The sequence below is a fragment of the Manis pentadactyla genome, chromosome 9, assembly GCF_030020395.1.
Source record: "Manis pentadactyla isolate mManPen7 chromosome 9, mManPen7.hap1, whole genome shotgun sequence".
NCBI lineage: Eukaryota > Metazoa > Chordata > Mammalia > Pholidota > Manidae > Manis > Manis pentadactyla.
Window position 1 is genome coordinate 128,874,884 of NC_080027.1, and position 13,475 is coordinate 128,888,358.

Here is a 13,475-nt window from a genome sequence, read left to right on the forward strand (position 1 = left end):
ATATTTGAACTGACTGTTTATAGTTCATAATGCATGAGCAAAACCAAAAGTTTCTGTGATGACTGCCCTTGTACTGTTCACCATGTAACTTATTCACTATGTAAGAATTTGTTCTCCATGTAAGAACTTGTTCGTTATGCTTCAGAAGATTGGAGACTGACGAAAATTAGGCTTGGGGTGGATTAATGATTGTGCATTGAGCATTGACTCCCCTATACAGAATTTTATTGTTGTTAACAACCATTTGATCAATAAAAATGAGAGATGCCCTAACAACAACAACCAAGAAAAAGTACACACTTCCAATTGTAAAATAAATAAGCAACCGGGATGTAATGTATAGCATAAGGAATATAGTCAAAATATTGTAACAACTTGGTATGGTGATAGCTGGTACTTAGAATTATCATGTATATAAATGTTGAATCACTGTGTTGTACACCTGAAACTAATGTAATGTAATACTGTGTGTCAACTACCCTTCAATAAAAAATAATTATCTAAAAAAAAAAAAAAAAAAAAAAAAAAATATTGAATCATCCAAGCCGTGAACACAGTATATCCCTCTGTTAATTTGTCTTTCCAAATTTCTCTCAAAGACATTTTATAGTATTTAGTGTAGATATCATGCAGATCTTTCATTATATCTATACCTCGGTATTTGATGATTTTGTACAAAATTGTAAACTGTATTTTTAAACTTTATTTTTTGTTTCTGATATATGGAAATGCAACTGAATTTGTATATGACTTTTTAGTCAGTGGTTTTGCTAAGTTCTCATTAGTTTTTATAGTTCATCTATAGCTATTTTTGAATTTTCTAAGCACACCAACTGGTCATCTGTTAATAATGACAGTTTTATTTCTCTCTTTTAAAATCCTTGTTATCGTTCTTTCTCTCTCTCCTTCTCTGGACTTATTCCTTTTGTTGATGTTACCACCGCTAATCATGTATGAATAAGAATAGCAGTGGTGGACATCTTTGTCTTATTTCCAATCTCCAGAGAAAAACTTTCAATATTTCATAATCATGTTTTTTATAATTTTTTTGCAGATACAACTTTTCAGTAGGAGTCTACTTTTAAGAGTAAAAGGATATAAAACAACACTTAAGAGTAAAAGGATATAAAACAACAATTGCTGGTGTTTGAGCCCACTCTTTACCAGCCAACTATACTGTCTCTGTTTTGTGATAGCATATATTATTTATTACTGCTTTTGTTAAGTTCTTCTAAGAATTCACATGGAAATTTGCTATTTGAGATCATTGTCTTACCAAGTGAGTGCATTTTTATTATTTCATTTTTGTTCATACAGGTGAAAAACCGTACAAGTGTCAAATTTGCAATCAGTCTTTTAGAATTAAGAAAACATTAACAAAACACCTGGTTATTCATTCCGATGCTCGGCCCTTCAACTGTCAGCACTGTAATGCAACATTTAAGCGGAAAGACAAGCTGAAATACCACACTGACCATGTTCATGGCATAAAGTCTCTGGACGACCCTCTCAGTACCTCTGAGGAAAAACTTGTGTCCATGCCAGTAGAGTACCCATCTGATGACAAGATCTTTCAAACAGAAACAAAACAGTATATGGACCAGCCCAAAGTCTATGAGTCAGAAGCCAAGGCTATGCTACAGAACGTGTCTGCTGAAGTATGTGTTCCAGTAACGCTGGTTCCAGTTCAGATGCCTGACACGCAGAGCGACCTGGTGCGTCACACCACCACGCTCCCCCCGTCTTCTCACGAGCTCCTGTCGCCACAACCACAGTCAGCTGACTATCCCCGAGCAGCGGATCTAGCATTTCTGGAAAAGTACACTCTGACTCCTCAGCCTGCAAATATAGTTCATCCGGTCCGACCTGAACAAATGCTAGGCCCTAGAGAACAGTCCTACCTTGGGGCATTGCTGGGTCTGGATAGCACTGCCGCTGTGCAGAGTCTTTCTAACAACGAGCCCCATTCCTGAGGCAATGTAAACATTCCACAGACTTTTTCGGTGGTCGTGTGCTCATGGTAGCTTAGAGTCTGTAGGCTCTATTAAATTGGTAGGGCTGCTATTTTCTCATTTTCCCTAGTTTCTCAAATCCTTAGAACTGTTTCAAATCAAGAAAAAATGTCTCTGTTTACTGAACATGTGACTATTTGGACATATTTTGAGGTATAATATTTGAAGCGAACATTTTTGTGGTTTTTAAGGATTAGTACTAATTTTTTAATGGTTTCTCAAACTTTTCAAAATTATTAGCTGTTGACATTATAAGGCTTTTTTTTTTTTTTAATCATCAGTGGAAATTTTATTCTTTAGTCTTGTTTCTCTTTTCTTCTTTCCCTATCTTCCAAATAAATTTAAGGACCATGTAGCCTTTAATAAGGAATATGACTATACTGATAATTGCAACTCTTCCTTATCCTAACTGAAGATTCATTATTATTTCTTCCAGATTTTTTAAAAAAGGAATTAGGAATTTGAATTTACAAGAAAATCTTGGATATGTTTTTTTCCATCTAACCATAATTTCAGGTTATCATCATCTTTGATTTTGACAAATGTAAAGCCAGAAGCATAACTAATGTAAGATTAGCCTCTTAAATGAAGTATAGAATTGAAATAATTATCCAGATGATAGGCTTTTGTCTATGCTTTGTTATGAATAAGAAAGGCATATACAGATCTAGGCATTACATTTACAGTTAAAAATGTGTCAAGCAAAATATGAGTTTTGACTATATACTATCAAGGTAAGTTCACCTTTTGTTTTTTGCCATTTATTTCAGAAACATTAACAATATACAGTATATATATTCATCTCACTAAGGGAGGGGCAGTTACAACTATTTAAATTTAATTAACCAGCTACTTTTGGTCTCATTTACCTTGGCTAACTAAAACTCTGGAAATAGAACTTAGGTATTTCATATATAATTGTTAGAAAAGGTGCCAAATAAATTACAAAATTCTTGTCTAACTAAGCTTAATGCTTTTTACTTTAAAGGGAACTGCTACTTGTATACAGATTTACATGTAATCTAAATATTTATTTTTGCTTTTTGCATAAGCTTACTGTCTGTAATTATCCTTGATTTTATTTTTGTATGAAACAAAAATTGAGGACTTGGTGAAAGAAAAAAGTAGTTACAGCAGAGCCTCCCTAATAAAAAATTAATTGAGGAAAAAGTCAAAATTATAAAATATCTTTAAAGTCATGCACTTTCCTTATTTCAAGGCAACTTAAACTTAAACTAGGATATGTTCCCTAGTAGAGGTGCTTGAAGGGTTAGACTAGGCAGGTTGGTTTAGGGTTAGCATGTCATCTGTATATAAATTACTAGAAAATAGCAGTTTTAAGAGTTTTCTGTTTCAGTTTTATTTACACTCCTAATTGCTTTTAAGCACTTTTTTTGTGTAAACTGTAAATTCTGGCCTAGCCCTTGTGAAGAAAATTACAAACAAAATAAATTTTAGTGAGTAAAATTTAACCACTTAAAAATGGGGAAATTTGTTTGCTGAAGCACTTAAGAAATGAAGGTACGTTACAAGAATATTCACTATACTAGTAGAAAAAAATGTTGAGAATTGAGGCAGTTAACCAAAGTAGCTTATATAAATAATAAAACCAACCTGAGTTTTTGCCTCAGTTATCAAGGTTTGGTTGTAATTATCCTAGAACCAGTAGATACAATAAATCTATTAATTCTATTTTTTAAGGCATTCTTACTTTTGTGTGGAAAGGTATTTGGGTACTTACATGATTGAACTTGACTATATGAGGTACTATTAGTCTGTTAGTCTTTCAAATTGACTTGAAAAAATACATATCTTTATGACTTCTATCATAAAGACCAACAAGACTTTTAAATGAAAACTTAGCATAACGAAAAGAAGTCATACCTAAACATGTACCCTGCCTTACGTGTAAGCCAATGTAGAGAAGCTTGCACTTAGAGAAAGGCAGGTGGCATGTATGTGTGTGCGTTGGTGTGTGTTTGGTAGCAGAATAATGGGTATTGCATTTTCACATTGGAAAGAATACTTTGCTTTTTGAAGGTATTTACTTTAGAGTTCTTTTAAATAATAATTTCCTAATGCTTTAAATATATGGTTTGATTGTAGGAATTTGTTTACAGTATAGAACTTTTCTGGAATGCATCTCTTATATGAAAAGAAATAATATTTTATTTAGTTATTGTAGATACTTAAACTTGAATGGTGATTTACTGTTTTATAAAATGCTTTCACAGTTATCTCATTTATACTTCATAACAGCTCTGAAACAGAAAGGACATGCTGTATTCCCATTTTAGAGAGAAAGAGTCTGAGGTTAAGATAAAGGACTCAGTAGATTAAGCCCACATCATTACTAAGTGGCAGAGCTACTAACAGGGAAAGAGAGCTAGCATTAATGAATGCTTGCTATGTGCCAAGCACTACATTTTCTCATGTAATCTTAAACAGTCTGGGGGTAGATAGTGTAATTCTTTGAGAAATAGTCTCAGTGGGTGAACAAACATTTTCTGCTGCCTCTAATTTCCTAATTAGAATATAAGCAATTTTGTGAAAAGCTCATGGATTTGGGCAAACTGAATGTATATAAGTTTTTGAAGTTGGCACAAAAAATAGGAAATGAGGCCTATTCTTTTCAGTTAACCTTTTTTAATTTTTGATTTGGAATATTTTGCACAAATATTCCATTAACTCTAAATTCCATTAATTCTGTAACTCTAGTTAAGTTTTTGAATCTCTCAACTAGGTTTGACCTCATACAGAATTTTTTTTATTTTATGAGCATAATTTATTGTCTTAAATTAATTTTTAGCTGATAGCAGTTAGCACTTAATATGCATATTGAATAATTTATCAAGGGTAGAAATTTGTTAACTGAATCAGTTTTTACTTAACTGCACCAAAGATTTCTAGTAGGTATTAAAATAGTTTAAAAGAGTTTGCATTCTTTGTTGTTTGAATAACTATTTGTCCAAAGAAGCACAGTTGAAGTCCTAGGATTATGGATTTTTAAAAAAAAATCAGTAGTTTGAATACTAAGAGTATTTGTGTTTATATGTATAAAAATAAGAACAGAAGGAAATACTCTGGGAGTAGTCATACTGACAAACCAGTTAGAAGTAAGAATATTCAGTTTTCCTCAGTTTCATTAATTGAATGTTATCTTTTAAGTGGACACTATTAAATGCAAAATAACAAGCTTATTTTTTACACTACACTATCAAAATAATTTTTTGCCTTAGAATTTTTTTTAAGACAAGTTGAAGTTATTTTTGTAAGAAACCCCACCTATTTTTTGCAGCCTAAAATGCCATTTAAGTTAGGATTTGTTCTTCATGCCAGCAAGATGTAACCAACAACTGTAGAGGTCGTAATCTTTGCTTACTTTTAAGTAATTTAGTCATTGACTGCTGGGAGAGAAGAGAAGTAGCAAAAATAGGTTCTTAAACTGGTGCTTTATTAAGTGACTTCCTTTTAAGTGATGTCATGAAATAGGTACACACTGATAATTCTCTGTCAACCTTGAAAGTGTCAAAACTTCTCTGCAGAATAACTATAAACAGATAAGGACTATTACATAATTATCATTGTTGCTTTTTACTCTATAATTGCAAACAAATTAAAACACAAACTGATGTAAGTCCGAGTCTTCTTCCTACCAGGTCATTCTAATATATCGTTGAAAAGTCAGATTTGGAGCATTAGCTCTTCACAGTGTCCTTCAGACTGTCCTGTTCTGTATTGAATGCTTTGTGCCTTTTCAGTGTGGTGTTCTTGCCTAGAGTCGATTCTGCTGGTAATAAATGCCTTTGATTTGTCGCTGTGGGTCTTGTGTTTGTGTCGCCTGCTGGTCAGGCAGCACTTCTTAGGTTGCTTTCTGTTCACACAGGGAAATCGGCACTGAGTCCTAGTGGGAACATTTGTCTTTGTCTTTTTAAACCTCTGTTGTATCCTTGATGGTTACTGTGCAGCTGCTCCCAGGCCTGTGTCTGGATGGATGCTTAGACACAGTCTAGATGTGTCCAGACAAATAAAATAAAATGAGTAGTGTGTCACCTCTCTGCTGCCTCCTCTCACCAACCCCCCTTTTTAAAAGTAATCAGTTATAACCACACAGCTCCTCACTGAATGGCTTCTTATTTCAGTTTGCCTAAAAGTGAACAAGAAGTGATGGTTTGACATGAGTTTCCCATAGGAGCAGCACCGTTCCAGCGAACATGCAACTTGAATTGATGAACTCAAGAAAAATGAGGACTTTTAAAGTTGTATTTGGATTATTCTAAAATTCAGTGCCAAATTGAAAATGACTAAAAATGTATTCTTTAATAAGGAACAGAGCATTTCTAAACTTAAAATAGTAATAGGGTAAATGTTACTTGCTATTAGAGTGACTAATGGGAAATGTGACACAATTTTCTAAAAATTTCTAGGAAGTATAGAAAATTCTTTCTTAAATCCTCTCCTTTCGCACATTCCTCTCTTGGAAAACTCTATAGTGGTGTTTTTTTTGGGGGGGGGCGGTGAGAGGGGATTATCCCCTTATTTCCTCTAAAATTATTTCTACTTTAAGATATTTTTATCCTAAAATATTGGCATGCTTTCTGATATGCCTCTTTGGAAGTAGCATTAAGATAGAAGTAATAGTATTAGATTGTGTGGAAGATGAAAAATTTTCAGTAGAGTGCCTATGTTTTGTTTACTTTTAATGTTTCAACTTGCTGTGATTTGATCTGAAGTCTGTGACTATTGAAAAACCCCCAAACAATTGAAATTTAGCCTCTGTAGCCAGTTATTAATGAGAAAGTAAGGATTATATTCAGAGAATAGAGAGTATATGAAGGTGGACACACCTTTTTTTTTAATTGTTAGGTAAAGAGTACTTTACTGCCGCATTACTGTGGGAGATCCTAAAACATTTCTTAAATGAAGAGCATGTACACTTCTTATTATTTCACCTCTTTGCTTCGTATTCCTACTTGCATTAAAGTTGGACAATGTACTGTGGTGTAATTAAAAAATTTTTACTCCTTTCAGCAGACTTTTCTTATCCCTATAGGTTAAACTGTATCACAGTTGATGAGTGTGGCTGCCAAAAAATGAGTACAGAGGTGGGCATTTGCTGCTCCATGTTATGTAATAAATGTTCTGATTAAGGGGATTTATGATGTATATTAAAATGGAAATGCTTTTGAACTTAGTTTTCAGTCTCAAATCCTAAGTTTTGTTTCTAATCATTAAGGACACTTAAAAGCAATTACAAAGAAAAATCTAAAATATCAAAGTTAATTATTTTGTCAATTGTGTGAAGTATCCTGTGATTTTTATAGATATTTTGGCTGTCTTGTGTTTCTTAAGTACAAATGTCTAGAAAAATTCAGTTCTCTGTAAAGACTAGGAAGTGTATTGTATATCGAACTAGTTGTTTGTGTTATTTTGATATTTAAAATAAATAAGAAGTTCTTTGGTCCTAATAAAGCATATCTAGGTTTTATTGAACACATGAACACATGAACATATGGGAATGTAGTGCTCTGCATGTGTCCTTAAAAGTGAGTGCCAAATAAGTACATATCTTTCAATAATCACCCTAAATGTAAATGGACTGAATGCACCAATCAAAAGACACAGAGTAATAGAATGGATAAAAAAGCAAGACCCATCTATATGCTGCTTACACCTCAAACCCAAAGACATGCACAGACTAAAAGTTAAGGAATGGAAAAAGATATTTCATGCATACAACAGGGAGAAAAAAGCAGGTGTTGCAGTACTAGTATCAGACAAAATAGACTTCAAAACAAATAAAGTAACAACAGGTAAAGAAGGACATTACATAATGATAAAGGGCTCAGTCCAACAAGAGGATATAACCATCATAAACATATGCACCCAATACAGGAGCACCAGCATATGTGAAACAAATACTAACAGAATTAAGGGAGGAAATAGAATGCAATGCATTCATTTTAGGAGACTTCAACACATCACTAACTCCAAAGGACAGATCCACCAGACACAAAATAAGTAAGGACACAGAGGCACTGAACAACACACTAGAACAGATGGACCTAATAGACATCTATAGAACTCTACATCCAAAAGCAACAGGATACACATTCTCAAGTCCACCTGGAACATTCTCCAGAATAGACCACATACTAGGCCACAAAAAGAACCTCAGTAAATTCTAAAAGATTGAAATTCTACCAACCAACTTTTCAGACCACAAAGGTATAAAACTAGAAATAAATTGTGCAAAGAAAGCAAAAATGCTCACAAACACATGGAGGCTTAACAACATGCTCCTAAATAATCAATGGATCAATGACCAAATTAAAATGGAGATCCAGCAATATATGGAAACAAATGACAACAATAACACAAAGCCCCAACTTCTGTGGGACGCAGCAAAAGCAGTCCTAAGAGGAAAGTATATAGCAATCCAGGCATATTTAAAGAAGGAAGAACAATCCTAAATGAGTAGTCTAATGTCACAATTATCGAAATTGGAAGAAGAAGAACAAATGAGGCCTAAGGTCAGCAGACGGAGGGACATAATAAAGATCAGAAAATAAATAAATAAAATTGAGAGGAATAAAACAATAGAAAAAATCAATGAAACCAAGAGCTGGTTCTTCGAGAAAATAAACAAAATAGATAAGCCTCTAGCCAGACTTATTAAGAGAAAAAGAGAATCAACACACATCAACAGAATCAGAAATGAGTAAGGAAAAATCGTGACGGACCCCACAGAAATACAAAGAATTATTAGAGAATAATATGAAAATCTATATGCTAACAAGCTGGAAAACCTACAAGAAATGGACAACTTCCTAGAAAAATACAACCTTCCAAGACTGACCAAGGAAGAAACACAAAATCTAAACCAATTCCCAGCAACGAAAGTGAAACAGTAATCAAAAAACTACCCAAGAACAAAACCCCCGGGGCCAGATGGATTTACCTTGGAATTTTATCAGACATACAGGGAAGACATAACACCCATTCTCCTTTAAGTTTTCCAAAAAATAGAAGAGGAGGGAATACTCCCAAACTCATTCTATGAAGCCAACATCAACCTAATACCAAAACCAGGCAAAGACCACACTAAAAAAGAAAATTAGAGACCAATATCCCTGATGAATGTAGATGCAAAAATACTCAACAAAATATTAGCAAACCGAATTCAAAAATACATCAAAAGGATTATACACCATGACCAAGTGGGATTCATCCCAGGGATGCAAGGATGGTACAACATTCGAAAATCCATCAACATCATCCACCACATCAACAAAAAGGACAAAAACCACACGATCATCTCCACAGATGCTGAAAAACATTCCAACAAAATTCAACATCCATTCATGATAAAAACTCTAAACACAATGGGTATAGAGGGCAAGTACTTCAACATAATAAAGGCCATATATGATCAACCCATATCCAACATCACACTGAACAGTGAGAAGCTGAAAGCTTTTCCTCTGAGATTGGGAACAAGACAGGGATGCCCACTCTCCCCATTGTTATTCAACATAGTACTGGAGGTCCTAGCCATAGCAATTAGACAAAACAAAGAAATACAAGGAATCCAGATTGGTAAAGAAGAAGTCAAACTGTCACTATTTGCAGATGACATGATATTCTACATAAAAAACCCTAAAGACTCCACTCCAAAACTACTAGAACTGATATCAGAATTCAGCAAAGTTGCAGGATACAAAATTAACACACAGAAATCTGTGGCTTTCCTATACACTAACAATGAACTACTAGAAAGAGAAATCAGGAAAACAATTCCATTCACAATTGCATCAAAAAAAATTCCTAGGAATAAACCTAACCAAGGAAGTGAAAAACCTATACCCTGAAAACTACAAGACACTCTTAAGAGAAATTAAAGAGGACACAAACAAATGGAAACTCATCTCATGCTCTTGCTAGGTAGAATTAATATTGTCAAAATGGCCATCTTGCCCAAAGTAATCTACAGATTCAATGCAATCCCTATCAAATTACCAATAGCATTCTTCAACAAACTGGAACAAGTAGTTCTAACATTCATATGGAACCACCAAAGACCCCGAATAGCCAAAGCAATCCTGAGAAGGAAGAATAAAGCGGTGGTCATTATGCTCCCCAACTTCAAGCTCTACTACAAAGCCACACTAATCAAGACAGTTTGGTACTGGCACAAGAACAGACCCACAGACCAGTGGAACAGAATAGAGACTCCAGACATTAACCCAAACATATGTGGTCAATTAATATATGATAAAGGAGCCATGGACATACAATGGGGAAATGACAGCCTCTTCAACAGTTGGTGTTGACAAAACTGGGTTATTGTCTAACCCCATACACAAAAATAAATTCAAAATGGATCAAAGACCTGAATTTAAGTCATGATACCATAAAACTCTTAGAAAAAAACATAGGCAAAATCTCTTGGACATAAACATGAGTGACTTCATGAACATATCTCCCCGGGCAAGGGAAACAAAAGCAAAAATGAACAAGTGGGACTATATCAAGCTGAAAAGCTTCTGTACAGCAAAGGACATCATCAATAGAAAAAAAAGGTATCCTACAGTATGGGAGAATATATTCATAAATGACAGATCCGATAAAGAATTGACATCCAAAATATATAAAGAGCTCATGCGCCTCAACAAACAAAAAGCAAATAATCCAATTAAAAAATGGGCAGAGGAGATGAACAGACAGTTCTCCAAAGAAGAAATTCAGATGGCCAACAGACACATGAATAGATGTTTCATATCGCTAGTCATCAGAGAAATGCAAATTAAAACCACAATGAGATATCACCTCACACCAGTAAGGATCCCCACCATCCAAAAGACAAATGTTGGCGAGGCTGTGGAGAAAGGGGAACCCTCCTACACTGCTGGTGGGAATGTAAATTAGTTCAACCATTGTGGGAGCAGTATGGAGGTTCCTCAGAATGCTCAAAATAGGAATACCGTTTGACCCAGGAATTCCACTTCTAGGAATTTACCCTAAGAATGCAGCAGCCCAGTTTGAAAAAGACAGATGCACCCCTATGTTTATTGCAGCACTATTTACAATAGCCAAGAAATGGAGGCAACCTAAGTGTCCATCAGTAGATGAATGGATACAGAAGATGTGGTACATATACACAATGGAATATTACTCAGCTATAAAAAGAAAACAAATCCTACCATTTGCAGCAACATGGATGGAGCTAGAGGGTATTATGCTCAGTGAAATAAGCCAGGTGGAGAAAGACAAGTGTCATGATTTCACTCATCTGTGGAGTATAAGAAAAAGAAAAAACTGAAGGAACAAAACAGCAGAAGACTCACAGAACCCAAGAATGGACTAACAGTTACCAAAGTGAAGGGGACTGGGGAGGATGGGTGGTAAGGGAGGGTTAAGGGTGGGGAAAATGAAAGGGGGCATTACGATTAGCATGTATAATCTGGGGGGAGGCATGGGGAGGGCTGTGCAGCACAGAAAAGACAACTAGTGACTCTACAGTATCCTACTAGGCTGATGGACAGTGTCTGTAATGGGGTTTGTAGGGGTGTCTTGCTGAAGGGGGGAGCCTAGTAAACATAATGTTCCTCATGTAATTGTAGATTAATGATATCAAAAAAAAAAAAGAGTGAGTGCCAAGACCATAGCAAGTGGAAAGCCATGTATCTTGGGGTGCATTTGTTTACATTTTCTCATAAGCTAGAGTTCATGTAGCCAACGTCCATTAAAGAGTTATTCTATGTGACAGTGAGAGGGCCACTCTCATTTCTACCGCTCATTCTCAGAACTACACTTGGTCGTGGAGGAGACTGTTGATGGTTTAAGGAATAAGTGTGTTACCGGCCAGGCCCCCCTCAACCTTGCAAGCTGTTACCTCCATCTAGCACCATAACTAAACCTTCAGCAGGCAGCTTTATCTGAGTGTTACAAGACCAGTAAAGTGTGGACAGGAGCCCATTTCTGCTCAGAGATCTTCCCATCAAAGGCAATATTGTTTGGGATCCTTAATAATTGCTGTGTAACAAGTTATACCAGATTTAGTGGCTTAGAACAACAGACATCGATTACCTCACAGGTCCGTGGGTCAGGAATTGGAGTGGCTTAGCTGGGCCGTTCTGGCTCAGGATCTCATGAGGTGGTGATCCACACTGCAGTCTCTGGAGGCTGGGCTGAAGAAGGCTTTCATTCCCAGCTCACTTGTAGGAACATTGTCCTCGGTTTGTCACTACATGGCCTCTCCACAGGCCTGCCTAGACACACAGCTTCCCGCCAGGAAGTAAAGAAGAGTAGCCAGGATTTAAGCTGCTGTCTTTTTATAGCCTAATCTAGGAAGTGAATCTGCCATCGTGTGTCATTAAGCCCATGCCACTCAAGGAGCACAAATTAAGCATCTCCTCTTGAAGAGAATTAGCAAAGAATTTGGGGACACTCTTTGAAAGCCATCACAGATTCCTTGGTTCTAGGTGCATGGATAGTGGGGACAGGTAGTCCGTCCTCAGAAAATGTGTCTATGCAGGAGAGGAAATATGCCTCTTTCATGATAGAAAGAGCTTCATGTACTCAGTAGCCACAGATGGCTGGCTGGGCCCCCTGGCGAGTGGGGCAATAGTTGGGCAAGTCCACTGGCATATAAGGAGGGGGCTGTGTTCAAGCTCCTTGGTAGCCTCCATCCTTGCTGCCACTGCCACTTCGTTAATGAGTTCACCGTGAAAGGAATGCGGCCCCTGAGGAAAGAGGCTACCCAGCAAGACATTAAAACCTGCAGAAGATGCCTGTAAAACCACCGCTTATGAACTACTGGGAATCGGGTGTCGTTTGTCCTAGAGCTTCGTTCCCAGTGTCCCGAGGCGGGAACCAGCGCGGACACCCGAGCTGACGCAGGCACGCCCACCCACACCCACCACGGGTGAACTTTCTCCGTTTTCTTCCCATCCGGCCCAGGACCCGATCGTGGGCGGTGCACAGGCTGAGGGAGGACCAGAGCCGGCTCATGCCTGCTGAGCTGTATAGCTCAAGGCTGTGCTGGGCGACCGCGGGAACCGCGCGCTCCCCGGGGAGACGCTGTTGGCGCTCCTGCCTTCCGCGCCCAGTCGGTTCCCAAAACTGAGAGGCCAACGTCACTCCAGCCGCTGGGCTGTGGGGTCTGGGGCAGTGGCGGGGGGCGGAGGGCTCGGGGGTGCTGGAGGGCGTCTGGGGGGGTTCGGCGGTCCTGCGGGGGAAGTACTTGAGGGTGAAGTGCGGCGGCAGCCCCACCCTTTCGGCGCGCTGCGGACGGCCAGAGCCGTATTTTAAATAAGGCGCTCTCGTCCTATTGGCCAGCTGTTGTTGCTCACTGATTGGCCTAGGGGAAAGGTGGGCGGTGCCCTGGCTGCCCATTGGTGAAGGCGGCAAGTTTAAACGTGGCCAAGGGCTACCCACTCTGGCTTCACTTGTCTGTTGTGT

The 13,475-nt window shown here is 37.3% G+C and overlaps 1 protein-coding gene across 1 annotated transcript in view; it reads left to right on the top strand.

The window, feature by feature from the left end:
• ZBTB41 (zinc finger and BTB domain containing 41) overlaps positions 1-7,484 on the top strand; it is a 66,170-nt gene extending 58,686 nt beyond the window's left edge. The window contains exon 11 of the mRNA XM_036909437.2: positions 1,318-7,484. Coding sequence (XP_036765332.2) covers positions 1,318-1,973 — 656 coding nt within the window. The 3' untranslated portion in view covers positions 1,974-7,484. The remainder of the gene's footprint in view (positions 1-1,317) is intronic.
• Positions 7,485-13,475: the final 5,991 nt, after the last annotated feature.